This window comes from Physella acuta, unplaced genomic scaffold (assembly GCF_028476545.2).
Source record: "Physella acuta isolate Inbredline_101_S28 unplaced genomic scaffold, ASM2847654v3 ptg000875l, whole genome shotgun sequence".
Taxonomy (NCBI): Eukaryota; Metazoa; Mollusca; class Gastropoda; family Physidae; genus Physella; species Physella acuta.
In genome coordinates this window covers 554,149-581,425 of record NW_026732392.1, presented here as the reverse complement: position 1 = coordinate 581,425, position 27,277 = coordinate 554,149, and the positions used below count along the sequence as shown (strand labels likewise).

The following is a 27,277-nucleotide window of genomic DNA, read 5'->3' as shown; positions in this document are numbered from 1 at the left end:
TTCTCTAGAAATCTAGATAGTCTAGAATCTAGATTCTAAGTCTAAGTGTAGAATGCTGCTAGCCTAGACGCAGTCCCAAAATGGATTTGTCCTCAGACTAGATAGATCTAAATCTAGATCTAATTCAAATTACTATACTGAACTGATGCATCATTTTATTGACAATAATGACTAGGGATTTTCAAGCTGGATCACACGATTCTGTGTTCAGTGTGATTTCTCTGTCATCATCTGATGGCGATCTCGACACTTTTGTTGGTACTGTTACTCACTGTTACTGTAAACTCAAACTGTAGTTACTAGATTTCTAGATCTAGATTCTAGTTAAGTAGCTTTACTTGTGTTCTCTAAAATTTTCTGGGGTATTAAATCTTGGGTAATCCATCGCTTTAGCGTAATCAATTCGGCCGTCACTAGTAATGTAGGGATAAGGTAACTAATAAATATGGCTTAATTATGGATATATTTTTGCATATTATACTAAAATACTAAAGATAATTGAATATTAAACCACATTTAAGGTTTAAATCAATAAAAATGTCAGGAAATTAAAGTTTAACAACGATGTTACAGATACTAAATTTGCTATTAAAAACAGCGGCCATCTTAAGAAAATATTATTTTGAGTCATTTCCCTTTAATTTCTATTTGTATGGAAATGTATTGATGTTTGCTATTAAATAGGTTAGTCTTGTGTTTTTTTTTTTAAATTCTGCCCTTTAACCAATTTAATTGACTGACAATAAACATCAGTTCTAGAATTATTATTATGAGATGCAATTTTTATACATTAAGACACTCCATATTTTTATAGAGCTACTACTACATATCTAATGTTTATTTAAATATTATATTATTAGTTTGAGTTCATTCTTATTGTTTGTGTTATTGTTTGTTTCCTATTTTCATTTAATATTTTCATGCTTTTTTCCTTTAATTAGTGATTTAATCATAAATGACGTCCCGTTTTTTGACCTCTCTTCACCTTAACCCCCCCCCCCCACCCCCACCCCACCCCCCATTTTCGCCGTCACGAAATAGTCCTAATGACCCAATGTCGAAAATTACCTTTTTGCCCTGTCTATTAAAAAGTCAAGCCATAATTCTAATGAAAAATATTTTTAGCATTTTTGTATTAGGCGAAATACATAACGTTTCACGTTTCTTACCCCTCCCACTTCCCGCGTAAAACGTCGTCTCAAAACCAGTTACTCCACCCCTTAAGTGTGCGATGTCATTTATGGTAGATGTCAAGTCCTATATACATTTTGAATAACCTTTGTTGTCAAAATGTTGATACCGAATACCCAAAATGAGTTATATGGGGTTGTACATAAACAAACGATGTCACATATGCTATGCTAATGTGACGTCAACTTACGCAGGGTGGTCGGGGGGGGGGGGGGGAATGCGTGACGTCTATTTTGGAATCTTCTATAAAGCTGTGCTCGGTGAAAATGAGGAACATAAAGCGTTCGTTTTCATGCATACTTTTGTTCATAACGAATGATCATAACTATTGCATGCCTGTTGTCCTAAGCGGTGTTAAACAACATCAGCACATCATCCCCGCCAAAAAGGCCTGCCACTAAATGCCATAGTGATTTAGTGCCTGTTTTGATTTTGTTTTTTAATTACGCGGTATCTTTCTTAAACATTAGCCTAATGACAAATGACGTCACGCGCGCCGCGAACTTTGTGACGTTGTGCTTAGTGTGGGATGAAACGGCGTGGTTGAGAAAAATGACGTATTTCTTTTTTTTTTTTAACAGATGAATAAGTGATAGATTCTAATTTTCCTACGAACTATACGTTGATCTAGTTTTTTTTTTAGAGGGAGATATCACTATATTGTGATGGGCGATTTATATATAATCTCAATATATTCTGATCTACTACTATTCATACGGCAACTATTATACTCGTGAGGAGGACGGGAATCACTCTTATGTTCTGCAGACACTAATTAACAATGTCAACAACTTAGTTTACGAAATAACATGAACTTAATTAACACACACTTATAGATCATTTTTACAATATCAAATAATACGTCCGTTTTCTACTATATCTAACCCCCAACTCATTTCACTGCTGCGTCTTACGTCATCGGTACATTGTCGCACCATGCTCACATCACACTCACGCCACACATATTTTATTGAACACGCGCACAATACTCTCGCACCAAATCGTCTACCGTCAAGTTCGTACCGTCCTTAGTAACCTCTACTCGTCTAGTCTAATTCTATATATCTACGCTATGACACATATAGTAGGTGTTTTTTTTTTAATAATGGATGGTGGGGAGGGGTAAACATTGACTACTGAAGAAATCAAAAACTGATGACAGCAGAAGGCAAAGAAAAAAATACAACAAACCATGTGGTATTCAAATGTAACTAATTAAAATTTGAACCTATTTTAAAAAACACAATAATCTTAATTCAGAAAAAGTGTAGGCCTAAGACTAATGTCTACAGACAAAATAAACAACTAGGCTTAATTAAATGGATCGCCCATAAATGACGTCATACTTTTCCCGACAATTTCCCTCTCACCCAATAGTTATTAAAAGCAAGATGATGATTTAATATCATATCGCAGTTCTACTATACCCGAACCCTTAATCACAATTTCTAACGAAAACGAATATATTCTTCATCATTTTTGAAAAAATATTTTACACCGTCCCATATTTTGAGTCCAACGTCATTTATGAGGAATATGGACGACCTAATAATTGACAAGTTAAGGGGTCATCCATAAATGACGTCATGCTTTTTCTGACGATTTTTACCTCCCCCCTCCCCTCCGTCACACGTCGTCACAAAAAGTCAGACCCCCCCCCCTAAAATGACGTCACACATCAGCCTACAACCCCCCCTCAAAATTGCAGTTGATTTTTTTTCTAAAACATCGATATTTTTCCAAAATCTTGTCTGAAATGTGTCAAAATATCAAAATATAGTATTTTAATCAATTCCTATTATAATTTATTAAAACTGTTTTCTAAAAAGCTAAATAATGTCTAAAATTCGTTTTCTAACATTTCTTATCTATAAAGCAAAAGTGTGACGTCGCACCATCTGAACCCCCCCCCCCCCCCCTCATCACACATCGTCACAAAATTACCGACCCCCCTCCCCCCTACGATTGTGACGTCATTTATGGACGACCCCTAATTAGTACAAAAGGGTTTAGTAAATGGTGGACCACCCAAAATTTTTTGAGATCTTGGATGTACATACATACATAGCCTTCATTTCACTTGAAAATGAAATTAAAGATAAGAAGACGGCCCTCTGTCTTACTTATATTAAACAAGACAGGTTTGTATATTAAACAACAAAGTCAACACAATATGCATTCGAATAGACATTTTTATCCGGGGAAACTACTCTAAATTTTATTTGGAAAGATGGCTGCTGTTTTTTTTCTACTAATATTTATCTCAAACACCTAGTTTAAAGTTAGTTTCATGTTATTTAAATTGTTTTGGTCACTGTTTGTTATTTTAAATCAATAATCTGTGATATTTTGTAAAATTTGACTTACATAAACTTATTTAAACAAATATATTCATCAGCTACCTCTCCCGCACATTACTACTGCAGCCGAATTGATTACGCTAAAACGATAGATTACCATCTTGTTATTTCCCATTTTATTTATTGCATATTGTAATTTTAAAAATAAAATTAAATAATCTACCCTATCTAATAGGCCTAATATATATATTCTATACTCTATAGTCTATAGGGTTAAAAAGGTCATATTCAATATTCTTGCAAAGATTTGCTACTAACTTACTAACCTATAAAACAGACTTTTTGAACTAATAAAAAAAAAGCTTGTAAAAACAAAAGCACATTAGGGGTCTAAGGGAGCGTACTATTTATCATCAACTTAACAGTTTTTCATTTTAATTGAAACTCACGAAAAAAAAAACATGTTAGCGAAACTAATTTTGCGTTTGCTGCCAACATTTTTTATTTACTCTCACTTAACAATGGTTATGCAACTAGATGCATATCTTGTATTTTTATTTCGCATTCTCAGTTCTACCAACTTGCCATTTCTTAAATTAATTCAGTCTAATTTTTTCCATTTTACTAAACATCAAAAAAAATACTACTGGTTTTATCTGTGTTTTTTTTTTTTTTTGATAATTAGAAGTGTGTAGAGTTGTTTGCTTAGGATAAGAGAATTTATTGCAGTTTTATGTTCCACAGAAATATGGTATCATGTGTTTCTCTGGGCACTTTTTTCATCTCTATTCGTCCATATTGTGGCAGCTCTAATAGCATTCCTGAGACTACGTAAGCACAGGTTAGGTCGCTGGATTCCTGTAGTCATATTTACAATGGGAATTATTTCGCCTTTAACTGGTGGAGTAGTGAGTAGTAAGTATTGGATCTTAATTGTAAAATGTGCATTTATGTTATAAGTATGACTGATGTAAAGTTAGATGTTTAAGAATTAATTAGTTCTCATAACAGTTACTATACCATACTATTTACTGTAAACACCTGATTCTTAATGGGACAGAGTGGCCAAGCAGTATAGAGTTCCACTGCTAACCCGAACGTCTCAAGTTCAAATATGAGTTCAAGTCAATAGACCGTCCCTGAGTCCACCCAGCTATGATGGGTATCTAACTCACGTTAGGGAACGTAAAGGAGGCTGGGCGTAGTGCTGACCACACTATCCCTTCATATGCAGATGTCACAGAAAAAGGTGAACTCTACTTCACTTGCCCTATAGACCGTGAGGTTTTGAAGGGAATCTTTATTTTACCTGATTCATAGTTACATTGCTCTTTACTTCTAGATATTTGTAATTTCATATTGTTTAGGGGAATATAGTTATACACTAAATTTTGTTCTACTTTATTGTATTCCAAATTTTTAGTTTCTTAATTTATTAAGATCACTTACTTTAAATTTATATTTCTATATAGAGGCAATCCAGCAATATTTGAAAATATTCTTTAACATTTTTGTTTATTTATTCCTTAAACTATTGGTTGTTGTTAGTTTTTTTTAAATTTAAATTAATAATTTGAAAATATTTCACCCAGGTGCAGCTATTGCTGGAGTATTCAGAGCTTCAAACTTTGCACTGAGGCCTTATTATGCACTTGTATGTGGTGCGGGCCAGACATTCATCGTTGTCGTCATTTCATTCATGCGGATACTGGCAACATTATGATCAGAAGATGAAGTCTGTGTCAGAAGACAAAATCTGTGTCAATACCGGCCTTATTACGCACTTGTATTGCGGTGCGGGCCAGGCATTCATTGTTGTCATTTCGTTCATGCAGATACTGGCAACGTGATCGGAAGACAAAATCTGTGTCAATACAATGTGATCAAGTCTCATGAAGTCTGTGATAAAAGAACCACATCAACACTGCCCTTGGATTATCCCCATGCTGTTATAAATTGGCTTGTTTAGTACCATATTGAGCATAATACATACAAAGGTCGTCCACATTCGAACGTGTTCAGTGAAAATTTTCAAATGGTATTAAAACTGAAAACATTTTTATCTTGCATGCGAATCTACCTTGTAAAATATTCCAGTTTGTTTATCGGTGCACTGTTTTCTATCAGTTGTGAAAGGTGGCAAAATGTTTCATTGATATTTATATTCCTCCCCTTTGTTTATATTAGCTTGTGCCTAGCTACTAGAGTAGTACAGCTAACCAGATGCCTTAATGAGATTATTTGTTTCATAGAATGATTACTGTTGATCGCTTTCATGTTTTTAAAATTCATTTTGCTAGTGAGGTGATCAATGTTGAAGATATTTTGTTGTTTACACCCATTGGAGGTCCCAAAACCACTTTATACATGATTGTAAATATTGAGATATAATGTAAAAACTAAAAGCACAGAGACCCATAAATGTTTAACATTTTACTTGCAATTTTTACTTTTTATCAACTTTTAAGTAATGGTATTACGGTCCATAGAACTGAACGCATGTAAAGTTCACCTGTTGTATTCTTTTATGTGACATAGTAATGGATTATGTGGTCACCACTAGGTCTAGCCACCTTTGTGGCTCTAGTAAGTTACGTAATCTGAAATAAGTGAACTATAATGTTTACAAGCTGGTGACAGGAAAAATGGACACATAGTTATACAATGGCCTGTAATTCTCTAGTTTGATTCTGCATAGTTCATCCCTGAGTCCATGCATGTGATTGGGAATGTAAAGGAGAGGTGGGCAAAGTGCAAACCACCTTATACATTCGTATGCAGGGGTCACATGTGATTTCAATTTCATATACCTGGGTATTTTACTTTAAAGTAATTTAAGTGCAGATGGTCACAGTTCCACTCCTGTTTACCCTAATGGGAAATTCAGTTTCTAAGTACAGTACTTTCTAACACTATGTTTAAACTTGCAACATGTATACCATACATGTGTAAAAAAAACAAACTCGAGGTGTTATGTGAAAACATCTCCACACAGAACTTGTATACTTGAGCTTTTTCCTTCTAGATATCAGTTGTATGTGTTGCAAGTGTAAACTTAGTAATAGTACCATACATGTCTTAAAGAGAACAAGATATGCTGTTGGGGTCTCAACAATGATAAGTTGCAATAATACCCATTGTATTGTATCAAATTTTTTTATTGTGTTCAAACAAGTTGTAAAAATCATTTAGACTAAACTTTCTCACAAAAATCATTTAACTTTCATTCCATCAAATAAGGCCTACATTTAAATTTTAAAATAACTTATAAATAAAACATTTAATACAGAAAGTCATAGTCAATATATTTATAGTTTGATTAAGCCTGCATAGTTGATGGTTCAGATAGCAAATCATAATTATATTTATTGTAACTTTTGGAATTTGTATAACTTAACAATAAATTATAATCTTACATTGTATTTGTATTTTCTAATGTAGAAAAATATTTTAAGTGCATAATATAAAAAAAATATTTCTGAACCATCTTTGCAACTGAGTGTCTTGGGCAGTGTTGGTGTAAAACATCAGGTTAACCAGCTTTGCTTCATTTGGCTTGCTGTAACCATGCTCAGAAGCAATTTTTTAAACTGCTAGTTGGGCACGGAAGTTTATTTCCAATGTGCCAGGCTCTGTGTGGGGGTCTTTTTTTTTCTCCAACAACCTTTATTTAATTATACAATAGAAGGTTATTGTGTGGAATTTCACTGATAACGTCATCACCTCCAATAATTTCGTCCTCTTCCTCATTATCGTCATCTTTATCACTTTCATTGTCCCCTTGTGAGGATGTGGAGATGAGCCATGAGAATAAGATTATGATGAGGAAGACTGAGATTGTGTACAGAACTGTCAACTGATAGTTGTGTTGTAGTTTCAGGGAGAATCCAATGTACCTGTGGGGAAATAATTTTTTAAAAAATTGTTTTTATCTGATTACATTATCAGGGTGAGTTGAGCTTTAGACAAACTTAAAAAGAGTGCCCAAGGTTTTACAGAGTAAGTCAATCTCTTGTGGGTATCTAACAGAGTTGAGGAGAGTTACGACAGCTGAGCACAAATCATTTTTCACATGCAGTCATAACAGAGGCCCTTTAAATTACATTGTCAGAATAGCAAAGCAATGATATGTTTTGTTTACGTGTTTTTCCTCTTAGTAGTCAGATGTTTAGAAAATACCCTGTTACAAATTTTATTTCCCGATTTACACAATGTAATAAAATGTAAATATGTATAAAGTTGTATTTTTTTTATCTTTACTGTTTCGCTGTCTGTGTATCTATCTGACAAGAACGCTCTAGAGAAAACACAAGCAAATTAAAAACATGTATAGTAATTCGAAAAACGAAATATGACGTCGTCACATTTAGCATAGAGTAGAAAATAATCTCAAGCCGGAGAGTGCACACAGTAATATGACGTCATTGATTCTCGAGTAAACATTAAATAAAAAGGCAATTTTGTCTAATCTAAGTGGTTTGCGTGAAGAGTTTCTTTCATACAATTCTTCGTCTGAGGCCCCCCCCCCCCCTAACTCAAAAGAAATTTCTTCATCGATACTCTATAATAAAATTACCGCCTAATTAATGTGTCTAATCTAAAAAGTGGTTTTCTTGCAATTTCTTTAATGCAATTCTTCGGGTAGTGGCTAAGCGCGACACCAGTGTTTCTTTCAGACTTTTTCCTCCCAGGAGAGGGGTGGGGGTACTTGAAATTTTCGGGGGTGGGGGTAGAATTTTCGGGGAGGGGGCGGACACTGGAAAGAGTATATAATTATATTTCGTTGAATGGGATGGTAGATATGTTTTTTTTTTGGGGGGGGGGGGGGGGTGGTTTTAGTTTAGAGAAAAGAGACAGCACTATCAGCCTAGCGCCCGTTGTATCCTTCCTCAACGGGCCATTTTTCTCGTTGTTGTAATAATAATCATACATAGGAACAACTTACCCCTTTTTGCATGTGAGTATTATGTCCATCAAGCCATCGTTATCAAAATCCCCATAAACCAGGGGGCCAGTGCTGGGGGCGGGGATGGAATGTTGGGCTAGAAGATTACCTTCAACAAGGTCAACAACTGACAGGGTGTTCCAGCCTGCCACGGCAACTGCCACCTGTTGATAGACACACACACAAAATCAGTTGACAACTTTAAAAATAGCTTGTGATGTAACTAGACTTTTAAAGTTAGTTATTGACCCAAAGCTTGATAGATAATAAAAATATCATGGAGTCTATTATGACTTGGGAAACTAAGTTTAATGTGCTGTGTCATGTCAGCACGTTTATGCCAAGGTTGTTTTTTTTTAATGAACAAGAATGGCAAGAAACAAATGAGCAATGGGTTGATTGAGTTCAGTGTTTCAACATTCTACAAAAACTCTTTTACTACATATGATAAGTAATAATAAATATAATAGTTTGAATTTAAAAAAAAAAGGTTATGGTAACAAACAGGTTAAGGCTAATGTTCTTCTTCTTATAGGATAATTGACAGTTCTCACTATACTTGATTTCTAATTACTGTAATTAGTTTAATCAAACAAGATTCAAGATGATCAGCAACACATTCAATCTACTAATATCTGAAAAGTAATATCAAAGAATAAGATGACCAGCAAAACATTCTCAATCTTCCTCTGTCTGAACAAGAGTAGCCTAACCTTATCTCCTGCTTCTTGCAGGGGCATGATAACTCTGCCAGGTTGGAATGACAAGAGGAATTCTTCTTTTAGGCTATCGGGCATCTGGCGCCCTCCTGTTTTACGCAGGTTCATTGAAATATCCCCCCACTTTGATTCTGTTAAAGTCTGTAACAGAAACATTGAGATGGAGAATAATAAATAAGTAAAAAGAAAACAAGTACTTAAAACCTGTATAAAAATAGACATCTTAAAGACCTGGCAGCAAACACAGATAATAAGTAAACCAAGTTTACATTTAGCCTGCATCGCAGTATCCCCTTACTAATATCTTTAGAAGGAACTCTGTGGTATAATAGGAATTTTTTAATCTTTTTTTTTAGGTTATTATATAAATACTAAATCATTCCTTTGCCTAGATTTGGTGGGTGTGTATTTGCACAGAAAATGTATTTGTTTTCTAATTAATGCTGATATTGTAAAACCAACAACTATTATTTTATATCTAGTGTTCCAAGCAAAAAGCTCAAAATATTTTTCGACTTAATTTTATCACAGTAATGACAACTAAAAGAACACACACCTGCCAGTGGATTGTCCCATCCAGACCTATAGAGCTGACCCTTCCTAGACCGCCAAATGTAATGATATCAAAGGAGTTGTCTTCAAATAAATTATGACCAAGAAAATGGCGCAGAACTCCTGTCTTACGAGCTATGCTACAGTACATAATTGAAAATATATTAATAACTATGCAAGAAAGCAAAATAATTTTATCTTAAAGATAGTGAAATTAGTCAATTAAGATATTAAATGAATACATGATTAATTAGTAGTATGTTATTATATAAAGAAATGAACCTTTTAATAATTTTGGGTGGAATTTTTTTGTAAATGTCTTCCTCCAGGCTCCAGGAACGCGTCCAGAATAACCTTTTGCTGGAACACAGAGTGATTTGTTCCAGCTTTTCTTGCACTGGGGTGATGCGCCAGATGTCCAGGTAGCAAGGGGTAAAGTGCTGGGTAAAAATATCAAAGATGATAATACCAATAAAATCATAGTTCTACAGCAGGGGTCGGCAACCTTTTGAAGCGGAAGAGCCAAAAGTTACAATTTTCAAAATTTCCCTGGTTTTAAAGAGCCACTAACATTTTTTTATTTCAACTATTTTATTTTTTTATTAAGATTATTAGTATTTGTTCAAGGAGCTGGAGAGCCGCATCTTGATATCAAAAGAGCCACATGCGGACCCCTGTTCTATAGAACAATATATTTTTGTGGCAATCTCCTCAAAATGTAACAACTAGTCTACAATAGTCAGTCAGCATTTCTGGGCAAAGATGGCACAGGTTAAAGACATTTTGTCAACAATTACAAATTGGCAAGAAAACTAAAAAAATATCTCAGTTTTAATTATTTTTTAGTGGAACTAAAGAGTATTCATCTTAGGAATAAACACCAAGACCTATACTTCTGTGAAAGGTCTTATACTTTTTTATGTTTAATTTCAGTACTCATGTTTTATGGACATTTTGTGCAGCAGGGAATGAGGAAATACATTTTTTAAATGGGATTATATGTAACTGTACATGGCGGGAGAGAATTGGAAAATGGAAATGTAAGTGACTGGGGTTCTACAGGTTAACTATCAAAAACTGAGATTTAACCATTAAAAAAGTGAGATTTAACCATTTAAAAACTGAGATTTAACCATTAATAAAACCGGGAGTGATCTCCCCTAAACTTTCTCGAATATTCTTATATAAAATAACAGGGGATGGTAACTCGGGCTATAGAAATGATTTTTAATCCATTTTAAATACTTAAAGTTTTAAAAATAGAATAAAATCTCGTAGACAAATTAATTGCACACCAAGTGAACGCTAAATAAAAAACGCATAATAGTGCGCAATATTATTAGTACTTTAAAAATTTACATTAGTTTTTTGAGAAATCGGAAGTAGCGTAATTTACTACTTCCGGTCAACGGAAATTACTCAAATTTAACACAAGGTAGAGAATTAGATCTTTTACTTACATGTGAAATTTCATTTATCTATCTGAAATAGTACTCAAGTTATAGGCTTTTGAAAAATTCAAAGTAGAAAAAGTACCACTTCCGGTTGACGGAAATCGCTCAAAAGTTGATACGGATCTACGATTTTGATATAATACTTATATATGAAATTTCATCAACCTAGCTGTAACGGTACTCAAGTTATCGTGTTTACACACAGACACACACACACACAGACATACGGACAAGATTGCAAAATTATGTTTTTCCGTATCAGTGAGGTGTAAAACGTCGAGATTTGTAAAAATCTCGATTTTTTTTTTTGCACGATTACAATACTTTCTCTATACTACGTATATACGAGAAAGTAAAAAACTGAGATTTAACCATTAAAAAATAGATTTTTTATCAGTACCTGGCCCAAGTCCCAAACCATTTTCTCCATGTGGCCATCTTTATCCATATCCAGGTAAAGTGACCGGTCAGCGGGGAAGAAAAGTGTGGTCTTTGGCTGACCAGTGACTAGAGACAAAACCTGAAGACCTTCTGGGGACCTCACCACAATGCTGAACAAGTGGAAAATAAATTTTACATTAATTATTTTCTATGGATTTTTAACTAAATATTCTATTATTACATCTAAGTTCTAAGCTTCAATTAAATAAATCTTACATTTAAAATGTATGATGCATTTAATAACTTTTTTACAGCAGAAAAAAATTACATCACCATTTTAAGTTAACTACATATTGGATGCAACTAATTTAATGGATTAACTTTAACTAGTGGTTACACTAGACCAAATAAGTAACAAAACTAAAGGTTTAAAATTTTGCTGTAAATATTTTCTGATCAGTGATAAAAATAAAATTATCTGCTAAATAAACCAAGTATTCAAAATGCACATTCATCATCATCACCTTTCCCTGTTCGTACCTAAGACACATAGGACAGAGGGATAGTGTAGTCAGCACTATGCCCAGCTGCCCTTTCTTTCCCTATTGTGACTCAGGTACATATTAGAGCTGAGTGGACTCAAGGACATCCTACATTCTCAAGCTGGGATTTGACAGAATCAAGAGTCTAGTGAGAGTTGTAAGCTCTACTATTTGACAACACCATCCCATAAAATACACATTGCTTGAATATTTTTAAAAATCTGCCTGACCTGTTAGGATTTTTAATGTGTTCATGAACACTGTGTGGTCTGTTGCCCCCATAGGCCAAGCCAATGAAGTGGTCAGGCAAGAGAGCTGAGGTTGGCTGGGAGGGTGTGACTTTCTCAGGGGATTCTTGCTGCTCTTTGCTTGTTTTGTTGAACTGTTTGTTAACTCTTGCCATCATTATCTCTGTGTCTGAGTTGTCTGCCCATAAGTGAGGCTGTAAAGAATACAAATTATTATAAAATGAGGAAGATTTTAAAAACAGTGCTGTTTAATTATTTTTCAAAGTTGGCAATCATAAAACCATTTTTTAAATTTCATTTTTACTATACTTTTCTTAGATAAAAAAAATATAGAGCCTCAAAATAAAAAAAATTTCAATGTGAGTTTTTGTGCAATTTATGTAAAAAATAAATGCATCATATAGACCTACTTTAAAAGCAAAGATTAATCATGGCATAAGGTTACTTGATTTTTAGAAATTAATTGAATGTTAATTAATTGTTAAATAAATTAATGAAGAGTACCAAAAATGAGTCTAACTGGTGTCCATAATCTGACCAAGGTGATTCCCCTTTGTGAGATCTTTTGTGTCGCAAGCTTAGTTTCCAGTGGATGTCACTAATACTACCTTGCTATTAAAGAAAAAAATTGAAATCAATGTAAGTGAAAAATTAAAAATCTTACATGAATGATGTGGTTGGAATAATGTATTTGTTATTTTTCTAGTTAATGCCATTTGGGTTTTACATTCGTTGTATTTATGTTTTAAGCTGAATATAAAATTTACACAATAAAAAATCACTACCAGTATATATAGAAACACAATAAGCATATCAATTTTAACCATTTACTTTTAAAGCAACAACACAGATAGTTTAGTGCATTATTTTTAAAGCTCAATATAACATGTAGCCATTAAAAACTTACTACCAGCATTTATAGAAACACAATAAGCATATTAATTTTAACCATCTACTTTAAAGCAACAACACAGATAGTTTAGTGCATTAATATTTTACCAAACCTTTTTTTCTTGTTTCGATTCCTCAAAATCCCCTGAAGCGTGCTTCCACAGCAACGTTCCATCTTCGGCACTGAGGGCAAAAGTGGAGAAATGTGTCAGGGTTTCATTCTCATACTCCACAGATTCATCAAATGTGCGATTCCTAAACTGGTTCAGCTCTCTTTCCTTGATCCTGTAAAAAAAAGATTTGTATTATTTACATTTTTGAAAATGTTATGCATTATTATTCAGTTGCAATTCAAATTTTTTAAACTTTTAATTTTTTAACTTGTTTAAATGAATGAGGAACAGAATGCTTGAACAAACTACCAATGAGGCATTTTACAATCAAACTCTTAAGCCTACTCAGATTTGATATTTACATAACTTTAAAACAACCAAGGTATGGTAAGAATAGCTAGGCATTGTGGTCAACAAACTAATCACTATATCCCATAGTACATATTGATCAAGTGTTCAACTTCAGATGAAATAAAAGCTTTTGGGTGAAAAATAGCATTTTACTTAAAATTACTCTATGGTTTTCTTAAATATTTATAGTGTACTTTTTAAAGTGTAACTATACTCTTTAACCAGAAGCACCTTTTTTATAGGTGAAGCAGAGTTTACCTGTTTCCCATCTGGTACATAACTCTATTGCATAATTGTTCATGGAAATGGTGAACCTTACACTTACTCTGTGAATATGTTTGGCTTGTGAGACTTGTGTCTGAAGCTTCCAGCAACCACCACCAGACCCTTGTGTTTCTTCTCAATGGAGAAAGGGGACACCTGCACTGCCAGGGACTTGACCTCGACCTCTTGGAAGTTGAACACAGGCAGGGGGAGCTGGTGCTGCCATAGAGGTCGAAGGTCATGGCTGTAGCAGAGAACCTGCCAGTCATCAGTCACTACCACAATTATCTGGAGTAAAAAGTAATAGAAGTCTTCTCATCTAAGTTTTAGTTTATCATTATCGCACAATGAAGTTTGTCGTGAGAAAAATTTAGACTGTTAATTTTTTATATTTTATATGATTCTTAACCCTATTCTAGTCTGCCTAACTAATGAGCATTATGTAAGCCAGTAATGGCTGTATACCAGAGAATAACAGGTAAATAAGCTCATCTATATATCTCACCTGTTTCCTAACCTGCATCATTGAAAGATAAGGCTCAACAAAACCAACACCCATAGTAAAAGGTCTTGACGCATGTCCCTTCACACGTTCCACCATTGTCAACTCAACTTTGTTTTTCACAACAACATGAGCCAATGTAATATCATCTTCATCACTGGGTACAGGCATAGCTAACACATTCAAATGTTGGAGATCATTAGATATTAGTACAATCTCATTGACCCCATCACCCTCAAGATCTGTCACAATGGGCATGGGGCATCGATCTGCATCAGTCATAAACTTCCCATTGGCGAATTTCGAGACTTCGCTACGTTTACGCCAGACTGGATTGAGAGAATAAGAGTCTCGTACTCTGAGTAGATATCCCAGCACAACACAGAGACTTGCATAAAATAGTTCTCTTAGTCCGAAACGTAGCTTCATATTAGAGATAGCTTGTAGAACTGACATCATTCTTTGTAGTTAGCCATGAGTAAATACACTGTTTGCACACAAAACAAAATTTATAATAATGATTGAGTGGTATTCTAGCTAGGCATATGTATATTTATATAATAATTTTTTTTTTAATTAGGTTTTTAAATTTATTTATATTTCTTAATTCAACAAGGCAAGCCCATCAGTTGGCTGGGGATTCTGTTCTGCTAGGGATACAAAGAGTCGGCCAGAAAGATCTATTGATAATTACAATTGTACTCAAACTGTAGGCCTCTTGTCAGTATCACTAGGTTTTAACTAAGTTAAGCACAGCAAAAATTGATAAAATCATAAAATAGAATAAAAAATTTTGAAAGTGAAAATAGCTTGGCTAAATCATGTAGTGATAGATCTAGTTAGTTACTAATAATAATAGGCAATAATCTAGTGAAATCTACTCAAGTCTAGTAAAAAGTGAAGAAGACTCGGCAGAGAGGAGTGAGTAACTGGAACTGAGTGAAATTGAGTGAATTGTCTGACCCAATGAGATGAGACTCGAGAGTGAGAGTACGACTGATGGGTAATCTATCGTTTTGGGTACGTAAAATCGCCCGCGACTAGTAATGTGAAAAACAGGTGACTCCTTAAATTTTAATAATTATTTCACATTTTGATGAGGATTTATATTTAGGAGAATACAAAAATGTTTCCTTGTTTCAAATGCACCTGTTTTTAAACAATTGAATTAAAACTTTTCACTAATAAATGAAGACTATCGATGTTTCCAACAGATGCAACCATGCTCATGTACTATAGCAGCCATCTTGTCTAAGTTTTTTTTCTATACTTAAAGCGCGAGATTCAGGGGGAAGCCACTCTATATTACAAATGGCTGCTGTTTATATAGTAATATTAAATATATAGCAAATCTTACTCGCAAACACTGCTGTTTAAAGTTTAAAGTACTTTAAAGTTAATTTCTGACCCATTTATTTGATTTAATATTTAACCATTGGTTTAGGTTTATTATTCATTTAGATCTATCTACAATATTTGACACAAATATATCACAATATGAATATACTTCTATTAAAGCCTTGACAATGAGGTAACGTTTTCGTACATTAGAAGCCGCGGGCGATTTTACGCGCCCAAAACGATAGATTACCATCATTACCGAATACCGACTCAGACTGATGAGTACAGTACAGGGTAAAATCTTAGTTTAGCGTCGTAAATTCGGCCAAAACTAGTAATGTAGGAGAGAGTGCAATAATGAATATGTCATTAAATATGAGTATATTTTCGTATATTTTGATAAAATATTATAAATAATTGAATAATAGATCACCATTTATGGTTAAATCAATTTAAATATCCTGAAATTAATTTTTATCAACCCTGTTCGAGTTAGTAAATTTGCTATTAAAAACAGCAGCCATCTTAAGAAAATGTTATTTAGAGTAGCTTCCCTTTCATTTCTATTCGTATGAAAATGTATTTAAATATGATTGTCTTGTTGTATAGTCCGTATAACAAAGCATTTTTTTTTAAAATTCTGCTCTTTAAAAACTGAATGTCCTAAGAAACAACTTTATTAATTCTAGAAGCATTGTGAGATGCAACTTGTATCCATGTTTTAAATCACATTTTTTTCTTCTAATGTTTATTTGATCTTACTATTACTATATAGTTTGAGTTTTTTCTTATTGTTTGAATGTTCACTATTTTCATTTCAGGTTTTTCTTTTCATCAGTTAGATCTAGTGATTCTATCGTAACTTATGACATTTTTTTTACTTCTCTTTACCTTAATTAAACCCTAACCTCCGTCATATTTTTGTTGTCAATGTCACAACAAGTCATAAGGGGGCACCCATAAATGACGTCACACTCGTAGGGGGGAGGGGGGGGGGGGTCCGTAATTTTGTGACGATGTGTGATGAGGGGGAGGGGGGTTCAGATGTTGCGACGTCACATTTTTGCATTATAAAAAAGCAATGTTACAAAACGAATTTTAGACGTTATTTCGCGTTTTAGATAACTGTTTTAATAAATTGTAATAGTTTAGACAAGATTTTGGAAAAATATCGATGTTTTTAAAAAATTCAACTGCAATTTTGAGGGGGGGGGGGTTGTAGGTTGAGGTGTGACGTCATTTTAGGGGGGGTCTGGCTTTTTGTGACGACGTGTGACGGAGGGGAGGGGGGGGGAGGTAAAAATCGTCAAAAAAGCTTGATGTCATTTATGGATGACCCCTAATGTAAAAAATTACGCTTTGCTCTGCCTTATCTAAGATCTCTAGCCATAATTTTGACAACAATAAATGTTCGTCATCATTTATATATACAGAGAGACAAAATGTATTATCCACCAGCTTCCCTCGTAAAACATCATCTAAAATAATCAGCCACTCCACCCCTTAAGTGCGTGTTGTTACTATGGTCGATCGCAAGTCTCCACCTGCCAGACACATTTTGGTTATCCTTTGTCGTCAAAATGTCAATATCAAGTACCCAAGTGAGTGATATGGGGTTGTCCATAAATGATGTCACATATGATTTGCTACGGGAGTGAGTGAAGATTTGTGACGTCAACTCAGGCGGCTTTGCAATTTATGACGTGTCGGTCTCATGAAAGGAGGTGAACGGGGAAAAATACCTATGTGGTTGATGGAGAACCTCTATAATGCTTTGTTCAATCAAAATAACGATAAATAAGCATTAGTATACGTATACCTTGCTTAAAACGAATTATCATAAATGTTGCAAGTCTGCTAGTTTAAGACATTTGGCAAAACGGCCTTAACTTAACACATTATCCCCGTCAAAAAGGCTTGCCACCAAATGCCTGCCGACGAATAAGCCGCGTCTAATGCTGGGCGTTAAGAATACGGCCATTAGCATGGGCCGCGTTAGAGCACCAGTAGGCTATCGCGCTTTGTAAGATGACGTATATACTTAAATTCAATTTCGCTAAACTGCGCAAAAATTTAGCAATGTTCCATCGTTTGAGGAAATTTATTTTCTTGGACTTAAATTGAAATATCATGTTGACTGTCTGGCTCATAATTTCCGAATATCACTTTTAATGTATCAAGATTCAGAACTATAATTTACTTTAATATAAGTGTCATCTTATCGTTTATTGTGGTTTTTAAAAAGCGCAGAGCAGCTACAAAATCGGACGGCCATCCTGTTTTCACCAAGCTTCTTTTGGAGCTCAATATGGTTAGTCTAGTTCTATACGGTGTGAGCTTAATACATTTTTAAAGGGCCGAAAGTCTCAAGACAGCAAGCTTGCAGAAATAACTACGTACGTTTAAATGGACGAGTGATAGATGTGTTAGGGGCTGTTTAATGAACACCAACTTATGTAATCAAACTAAACGTCGCAAAAGCGTCAAAAAGGCAGTGCTTGTTGTTTTTTTTTCTATAAAATTAGCCTAACGGTCGGCGGTACCGCTACATGACGTCACGTGCGAGCGTTAACTCGGTGACGATGAGCTAAGTGGGGGAATGAAAAAGGTAGGGTTCAAGAAATGCGACTCGGCAAGCTTTTTACATTTCTTGACCCTTCTTAATAGTTCTTTCGTCCCAACTGAGAAAATGGATCACCAATGAATGACGCGTCATACTTCTACAGCTGGTCTTTCTCCCACAACCATCCCGTTTTCACGAAAAAAACCCTGACCCGTCTCCAAAATCACATCGCTGAGTTCTGCTCAACCTCTCCCCACCACAAATCACAATTTCTATATGAAACAATATGTTCATATGTTTGCTCTGTAATAATGCACGCTGTCATTACTATCTTAAGAGCGACGTCATTTATGAGCGATCTAATATTGATTTGCTTACTGCAAATAAAGTGTTCAAAAGTTCGATCTCCCAACAATTGTTGTGGTCTTGGATGCACACTATTAAGTCTGATAAGGTCTATTAGTCATTCATGTCAACTATATTAAAAAAAAGAAAAATTACTATACAGGGGGTCATCCATAAATGATGTCACGCTTTTTTGACGATTTTTACCCCCCCCCCTCCATCACACGTAGTCACAAAAAGCCAGACCCCCCCCCTAAAATGACGTCACAACCTCAGCCTACAACCCCCCCCCCCCCTCAAAATTGCAGTTGAATTGTTTTTAAACAGCTATATTTTTCCAAAATCTTGTCTGAACTCTGTCAAAATAGAGTATTTTAATCAATTGTTATTACAATGTATTAAAACAGTTTTTTAAAACGCAAAATAACGTCTAAAATTCGTTTTGTAACATTGCTTTTTTAAAATGCAAAAGTGTGACGTCGCACCATCTGAACCCCTCCCCCTCATCACACAACGTCACAAAATTACGGACCCCCCTTCCCCCTACGAGTGTGACGTCATTTATGGACGATCCCCCGGCATATATTAAAACAATACAAAACAATCATATTAAACCACAAAATCAATCAACACAAAAGACATGCGAATAGACAATTTCTTTTTTTTAAAACATGGCCGCTGCTTGTATTTACTCATTGTTGTCTCGAACGGGGTAGTTTAAAGTTTATTCCAGGATATTTATGACTGGTTTGGTCTTGGATTGTGATTTGTTATTCAATTATCTGTTATATTATGTAAAATATGACATAAATATGGCCAAATGAAAGAAATATTCATTAGTTACCTTCATCGCACATTACTAGCTACGTTGGAATTTACGACGCTAAACTAAGATTTTACCCAGTACAGGTACAACCAGTAGTCAGTAGCACTAGAAATCTAATATTTTTTATTAAAAATTAAAACCAAACTAACAATTTTCTTTTAATTCAAATAGTCAAATAGATCTAGGCCTGATTGTAGCTGGGCTATTAAAGTTAAGTGTTGGCCTAATATTTAAAAACTACAAACTTATAAATTAATAATGATTATTACTTGCAGCTGAAGGTAGACATTAGGACCGGAAACAGTCTTGCTACTTTCATTTCTAGAATATATTGTAAATTGTTTCATTATCGCCCGTTCCAACTTTTATAGGACGAAAACTTGAGTTATCACACTCCCCCCCCCCCCCCCCCTCAGAGTTGAACCGAAAGTGTATTCCTTTGATTAAAAACAAGTTAATTAAAAAGTCTAGTGACATTTAAGCGCAATTTCCTCATGTTATCTCTGTAGTAGCGTAAATCAAGAGCAGGGTTAGTAAAACCATTGGTTAGTTATTAAAACGTTTTTTATTAATTATTTTTCAGTATTTTACATGTTTTATTTACAATAGAGTTACATGACTAAAAACCATTGCGCGCCTAGCTACTGAACGTGATGACGCAGCCATTGAACGTGATGGCGCAGCTATTGAACGTGATGACGCATGTGGTGTGGTTGGATAAATATGCCTACTAATTCGGTCCAAATTTTAATTAATTCAAAAAAAAATTTGTGACCGAACGGAAGGATATTTTTGAAAACTTTCTTCGGCAATATTGTTCTAAATTATGACAGGAATCGATTGGTACATGTTTCAAGTCGCTAAGTGGTCTGGTTGCCGAGATATGGGTCAAAAACTGCCTTTTTTTCGAGGTTTTTTTGGCTTTTCCGGGAAATCCATGAAAGAAACCCGGAATTTTTATGGCCTATGTTCATCCTCGTAACTTGCTTAACATAATTGCTTTTGGAACTAGTCATCGATATTGCTTCGTTGAGGAGGAGATACGACTTAAAGCTGCGGACACACATCCATCCATCCATTCATACATCCAGAAATGACGGGTTAATAAACGCAATTCTCCAAAATGGAAATTGCGTTAAAAATATAATATGAATAGTTCTGCATAATACTTTATGTTGATTCCTTACCCCTCCCACAACGTAGTTTAATGACAATCCTTATGAAAAGTTTTTATGAATAACCCATGTATAGGTCACAAAGAATACAATTTATAAAAGGCTACGGTAGTAGACCTACTATACTTTTTGTCCTGAAAAGAAATATGGTATAGAGGTCACACATTTCTTGACGATTTTTACCCCCCCCCCCCCGGTTCTTCCAGGCATCTCTTCTACTCCTCTCCCTCCAACGAAATTGAATTTATATAGAAATAAATACTTCCTTTTACTAGTTCCGCCCCCCCCCCCCCCCAATTTTTTTTCTCTAAAATATTGACCAAGCTTTACAACTGCCATATAATTACTAGTCCACTAGCCTAGATTCACATTGACACTACTTCAGCACCCAAACTCAATATGATATTAATTTTATATGTTTTATATTTATAGAACACAAGGTACTGCTATTGATACAATACCATGTTATCATCTTATTCTAATTAATCTTTTTAAAATTATATTCTAGTATGATCAACACTTAGGTGCTTTTTCACAACATTTATAAGGTAGTAGGCAGTGAAAATACAAGTTGATCATATACAGATATATTACTAATAAAAAATTACATATGCATTTTAAATTCAATGTGGGACAATTCAACTCCAATGTAAAATCAGTGCTACTGAGACTTGGATGATGACATAGACCACCATTAAACAATTGTCTCAACAAAAATACAACTAAGGAACCACTTGCCTGACACAATCAGCCGATGCAAAGCTCTGGGAAGGAACCAGGCAACTTTCTGGAAAATGGATAGTGTACAATCTACATAAACTGGCAACCAGCCACTATGACTAACACTTATGGTTAAAGTTAAACCCCCAAAGATCTTTGGGTGGCAGCCCATTTCCCAGCAGGGTATGAATGAATTCTACTGTAGTTACAACAGCAAATATTTAATGAATACTCAACACACTTTCACTAGTTTCACGAAGACAAAACAAGACCAGATTTTTTTTCTCACTTTTAGCATACCAGACACAAACCAGAATTGAAAAACCTTAAAAACTGATGGTTGAATTTATATTTATTGATACAAGTTTTAAAAATTATGTTTTTAGTATGATGTTGGTATTTCACCAATCTTTGCCTTGCATTCCTCAAACAGATCTTTAAAGCCGTCATGATGTTTAATTAGCACCACACATGCTTGTCGTTTTGTGCCGTAAGATTCACCAAGTTCAGATTTTGAAGGTGTGTAGCAATATGGAATTTCCCCTTCCTCACAGACTATGGGAATATGTGAAATGATGTCATATGGACTCACATCCCCAGCTAAAATGACAATCCCCTTATCTCCCTTTCGTAAACGCTTTTGGACATCTTTGATTCCTTTGTGTAGGGCATTGTTTGCCTTGGCTTTACTAATCATTTTGTAAAGTCTTTTTGTTAATTTCTTGGAGGCCAATGGGCTGGCGATTGGACTTAAATGTTTGACTTTCTCCTCCCAGCTGATTTTGGGTTGCTTAGAGATGCTCACATCATTTTCACTTTCGTCAATTGATTGGTCCACATCTGATCTCTTGCGTTTGCCCATGACTTGTCTGAAAAGTTAAAGCAAAATAGTTCAAAACCTTTTTTTTCAAAATTTAATATCATTGAGCTTGTTACACTTATTGATAAATATATTAATTTTAAGAAAAACCAAAGCAAGATAAAGCAGAACATGGCACCAGGTATTAATAATAATAAACTGAAAATGCTGCAGCGCTGGTGGATGAGTCGGGGCAGGGATACTAGGCTTCTACGTCTAGCAAAAATAAAAATGCCCTGCAACCATTTTAATTAACCATTAATGTCCCGTAACGCCCGCTGCCGCCCGACACCGTTAATGTCCCGTAACGCCCGCTGCAAATACGCATAGAAAAATTAAATTTGTTTCATTAAAATTTGGCCTACAAATCCTAATTTTTAACTAAACAGGAAGTCGGATAGTTTCACCATCCTTTTCCGGTCTTATAATTTCAATGGCGCTTTTGAAAGATAAAAAATAATAGCTTCTTTCGATCTCGAAATTTTAGACTCATCTGTCCTTTTTTTTAGTAGATTTAATGTTAAAAATAAAATAAAATAATGCCTTTAAACGTATCTAGGCATGTATTTTATGAATTATTTATCTTAAACATAACCAAATTGATATTTAACTGTTAAATTCGATGCTTAGTTGTTTAGACAAAAATAAATAAAGTTGACTACCGAAAATGACCTGTTTTGAATTTTCTCCGACATTTTTTATTTTTTTACTGTACTTTTACCGAATATAATATATTCTATTTAATACTGTTGGAAAGCCAGGTTTATTCCCAACATTAAGCAGTAGTTTTTATCTTAATTTTCAATTTCATTTAGAAAAAAACAAATATTTTGTGAAACTATTCACTTGATCATACAGAGTTATGCTCCTTACATTGGGCCGTCATGGGTGGAGTTTTGGTAGAATGAATGGGACATTAATGGTTAATACAAGTGAAGTAAAAAAATTTAAAAAGGTAAAGTTCCCTTTTTGCTTTTGGAACCTGAAGGTCCATGGGCAAGTGAAGTAGAGTTCACCTGTTTCTGTGACTTCAGCATATGAAGGAAGGGATAGCGTTGCCAGCACTATACCCAGTAGCACAAGTGAATTACTTTAGTTATATTAGTAGTAGTAGCTTAAACACTAGTACTAGATCTAGCTTAGTACTTATATAGTAATATATATATAGTAGCCTTACAAGGTTAATGTGAAAACTGGCAAAAAGAAAATGGATAGGACAAAAATTATTTTTGTAGGCCCTGCACTAGAAATAGATCAACACCCTACACGCCCTACAGTCTACAGCCCTACACTCACTACACTGAAATAGACCTGACGGTCTATGGGGCAAGTGAAGTAGAGTTCACTTGTTTCTGTGACCTCGGCATATGAAGAGATAGTGTGGTCAGCACTATGCCCAGCCGCCTTTACTTTCCCTAACGTGAGTTAGGTACCCATCAGAGTTGGGTGGACTCAGAGACGGTTTACTGACTTGAACCCGGATTCGAACTCGAGGCTTACGGGTTAGCAGTCCAGCTCTCTACCGCTAGACCACTCCATCCCATGAAATAGAATCTTAAGTTGTTTTTATTTTTTTATTTTTATTAGGGCATTTAGGGGCTAGATTCTAGATCTAGAATCTTCTATGCAAATTAAATAAATATATATAATTAAATAGATCTAGAAATCTACTACTAGTGACTAGTCTAGAATTCTAGATCTAGTCTAGTCAGCTGAGGAAGATTAAGTAGGCCTAATAATAGATCTAGTAATAAGTATTAAGAAGTTAAGAGGCCAGATCTAGACTTCTAGATCTAGTTAAGTTAAGTATTAGATCGTGGTCGACTGAGAATAGGCCTGCTTATTCAATTTAATTTTAGTCGACTGGGAATGTTCAGTATTCTATTCATTCAGACTTCAGTACTCGCTACTCCTGTTCCCGGCCGGCCGAGGTGACTGATTCACTGAGAAATTCAGAAATCTTCGGTCGGCCAATTTCGTATTCTTTTTCATAGAACAATTGTGGGGGAAAAACGATCTCGCGGCTAAAGTGAAACGCAGTTTCGATAAATCTATTTTTAAAATATCAAAATAAAAATATTCATATCAGTAAACACAAAAAAAATGTAAATAAATGCATAAAAATACTTTGCGACTCTTGTTCGATAGACTACAACACTAGGAAATAGAGAGCGTGGTGTTCCACCACAACAAACAGTGTTGTTTTTAATACTACCGGTTAGGCCTACTGAGAAATGTTTCGCTTTATTCAACCTAATTAATTTATTTTGATATATAGGGAATCTGAACTTGTGCACCTAATGATTTGTAAATCAAGTAAATGTATATAATTAATTTTTATTATAGTAGATCTAGATGTTAAACCACCATATTTTAGAAATGGGAGTGCTGTTTTATTTGCCTATTAGATCTAGTAAGCCTAAATGTATTTATTATTATATATGTATGTGGGAGGGTGGTGGCGGAATAAAAATAGTAGAATGATGCAACGCACATGAAAGGAATGTGTGACGTATTTTACATTGCTATATTATAGTAATTAGGCCTATATTTCAGATAACCTGAGTAGTGAGTATCTGAGATGTTTCCCATTGACACAGAAAGACTTAATTTCGACTTATGATGGGTCGTCCATACAAATCACTCTCTCAAAGTGGGAGTTCGGATTTTTTTGTGACGACGTGTAAGCAGAGGCGTAGCGACCCTTCCCGGCGCCCGGGGACATACTTTCAATTTGGCGCCCCCTTGGGAGCAAATTTTCGATTTGCACCCCCCCCCCTCGAACTTTTCATTTGCACCCCCCCCCCCTCAAACTTTCGATTTGCACCCCCCCCTCGAACTTTTCATTTGCACCCCCCCCTCAACCTTTCAATTTGGCGCCCCCCTAAGGTCGGCGCCCGGGGACATATGTCCCCCCCCGCCCCCCCCCCTCGCTACGCTACTGCGTGTAAGGGGTCATCCATAAATGTGTTAAATGATGTCACGCTTTTTTTGACGATTTTTACCTCCCCCCTCCCCTCCATCACACGTCATCGCAAAAAGCCAGACCCCCCCCCACTAAAATGACATCACACCTCAACCTACAACCCCCTCAAAATTGCTGTTGAATTTTTCTTAAAACATCGATATTATTCCAAAATCTTGCCAGAACTATGTCAACATGGAGTATTTTCATCAATTATTATTACCATTTTTTAAAACCGTTTTCTAAAACGCGAAATAACGGCTAAAACTCTTTTTCTAACATTGCCTTTTTATAATGCAAAAGTGTGACGTCACACCAACTGAACCCCCCCCCTCCCCCTTGCCCCTCATCACACACCGTCACAAAATTTTGAACCCCCCCTCCCCCCTACGATTGTGACGTCATTTATGGACGACCCCTAACAATGGTGATGGAAGGGGGGGGGGGGTTTCAGAAAGTGTGACGGCACGCTTTTACATTTTAAAAAAGTTTTGTCGTTATTTCGCGGTTTCAAAGACTGTTTTTGTAATATAATACACTAAACTGTTGACACTAAACTGAAAGCGGCGTTTAAAAAAAGAATTCTCATTTTGAGTTGTGGGGGTGGCTGGCTGAGATGTGATATCATATTTAAGGCGTTGTAAGGGGCAGAGTTTCTTCCAGGCATCTCTTCGGGGGGGCTTTGCCCCCCCGAAAAATTTTTACCGCCCCCCCGAACGAAATGAAATTTATATAATTTATATAGAAAATATATACTTTTAACAGTGTCCCCCCCCCCCCCCCCCCCAAAGAAAGTTTACCGACCCCCCGAAGATTTCAAGTGCCCCCCCGGAGAAAAAAGTCTGGAAGAAACACTGGTAAGGGGCGTTTGGAGGGGGGGGGGGGGGTGTCTTATTTTCGACACTGTGCAGCAATGTGGAGGGAGAGATAAAAATATTTGTTTTCAACCCCACCCCTCCTCTACTCACACAAAAGTCCTAGGAATGTATAGCATAATAAAGACTTAAAAATTAATGATTGGACAACCAAAAGTACATAACAGTACATCACTTCACTAATTAAATGGTTACTGACTTGAAAGTTTTAAGTTCTGATCCCATACCCTGAATCTGTAGGACCTCCCTGAGACGAACCAGCTCTGATGGGTACCTGACTCAAGTTAGGGAAAATAAAGGCTGCTGGGCATAGCGCTGACCAGATAATATCGAGGCAGCTAGCTGACCATAAAATATTCTTTTGTCTGCCATGGTAACAGAAGCATGTAATTCTACTTCACATGCCCGATGGGCCATCAGGTTTGAAAGGGTAGCATAACATATTAACTTCACTAAAGGGTTTTTCAAACACAAACGAAAGACGAAATGTATTATTAAATCATCTTTTTATTATCTGATTCATGGTAACAATGAACAACAACATAGTCACACAACATCAAACAAAGTTGTAACTACAGCTGGCACAAGCCAGTGAAGAAGAAACATCATGAAGACACAGTAATTATTCAATACCACAAGTAATTAGATAATTTGTTTGTTCTACATGGAGTGATTGAATGAAAATTGTATTAAATTTAAATGAACTATTTGCAAAAAAATATTTTTTTATGTATAACATAAATAGTCTAGAGTGTATTTAAAAAAAGAGTTAATTTTTATAATTATTGATTTGATTTCAGTGTTAGCTGAAGGATTGCTCTTGTCCATTAATTTTGTAAGATTAAGGCAAGGCAACTGTTTTATTTCTTAATAAAATAAAATAATGTAAAATAATCTGGTGTTGTATTAATTTGATTCATTTAAGAAAAAGATAATTTTTCATAATCTAAAGAATATAAAATTGTAATTTGCATCCCAAGAGTTGCTTTCAAAATATTGAAAACATTTTTAAAAATGCAATTCAACTGAATAATAATTGAATAAAAATATGGGCCTGCTTCTGTCAAATAGAAGCAAAAAGTAAAAAAAAAATTAAGCCCCAGTTAAACAATGTGTTGCGTACATTCATTTGAAGAAAAAAAAACGACTTTTTTA

The 27,277-nt window shown here is 35.1% G+C and overlaps 3 protein-coding genes across 6 annotated transcripts; 1 reads left to right on the top strand and 2 right to left on the bottom strand.

Annotated features, from left to right (window-relative positions):
• Positions 1-7,401, top strand: LOC131952528 (transmembrane protein 170A). Its single transcript, XM_059315238.1, has 3 exons — positions 1-258; positions 4,236-4,406; positions 5,084-7,401. Exons 1-3 carry the CDS (start codon positions 168-170, stop codon positions 5,212-5,214), a joined length of 393 nt encoding a protein of 130 aa, XP_059171221.1. The 5' UTR covers positions 1-167; the 3' UTR covers positions 5,215-7,401.
• Positions 7,162-19,853, bottom strand: LOC131952511 (uncharacterized). 4 transcript variants are annotated; one of them, XM_059315207.1, is made up of 12 exons: positions 19,798-19,853; positions 14,457-14,940; positions 14,013-14,239; positions 13,337-13,508; positions 12,837-12,944; positions 12,315-12,526; positions 11,562-11,712; positions 9,990-10,147; positions 9,712-9,847; positions 9,150-9,296; positions 8,437-8,600; positions 7,162-7,387 (listed from the first exon to the last, which is right to left on the bottom strand). In XM_059315207.1, the coding sequence occupies exons 2-12, from the start codon at positions 14,910-14,912 to the stop codon at positions 7,162-7,164; spliced, it is 2,157 nt and encodes a 718-aa protein (XP_059171190.1). In that variant the 5' UTR covers positions 14,913-14,940; positions 19,798-19,853. The 4 variants fall into 4 exon arrangements, with proteins under 4 accessions (XP_059171190.1, XP_059171189.1, XP_059171191.1 ...); XM_059315206.1 differs by lacking the exon at positions 19,798-19,853 and adding an exon at positions 16,228-16,249; XM_059315208.1 differs by lacking the exon at positions 19,798-19,853 and adding an exon at positions 15,603-15,690.
• Positions 19,854-21,762: 1,909 nt separating this feature from the next.
• Positions 21,763-24,511, bottom strand: LOC131952527 (H/ACA ribonucleoprotein complex subunit 2-like protein). Its single transcript, XM_059315237.1, has 2 exons — positions 24,410-24,511; positions 21,763-22,292 (listed from the first exon to the last, which is right to left on the bottom strand). The coding sequence occupies exon 2, from the start codon at positions 22,283-22,285 to the stop codon at positions 21,806-21,808; it is 480 nt and encodes a 159-aa protein (XP_059171220.1). The 5' UTR covers positions 22,286-22,292; positions 24,410-24,511; the 3' UTR covers positions 21,763-21,805.
• Positions 24,512-27,277: the final 2,766 nt, after the last annotated feature.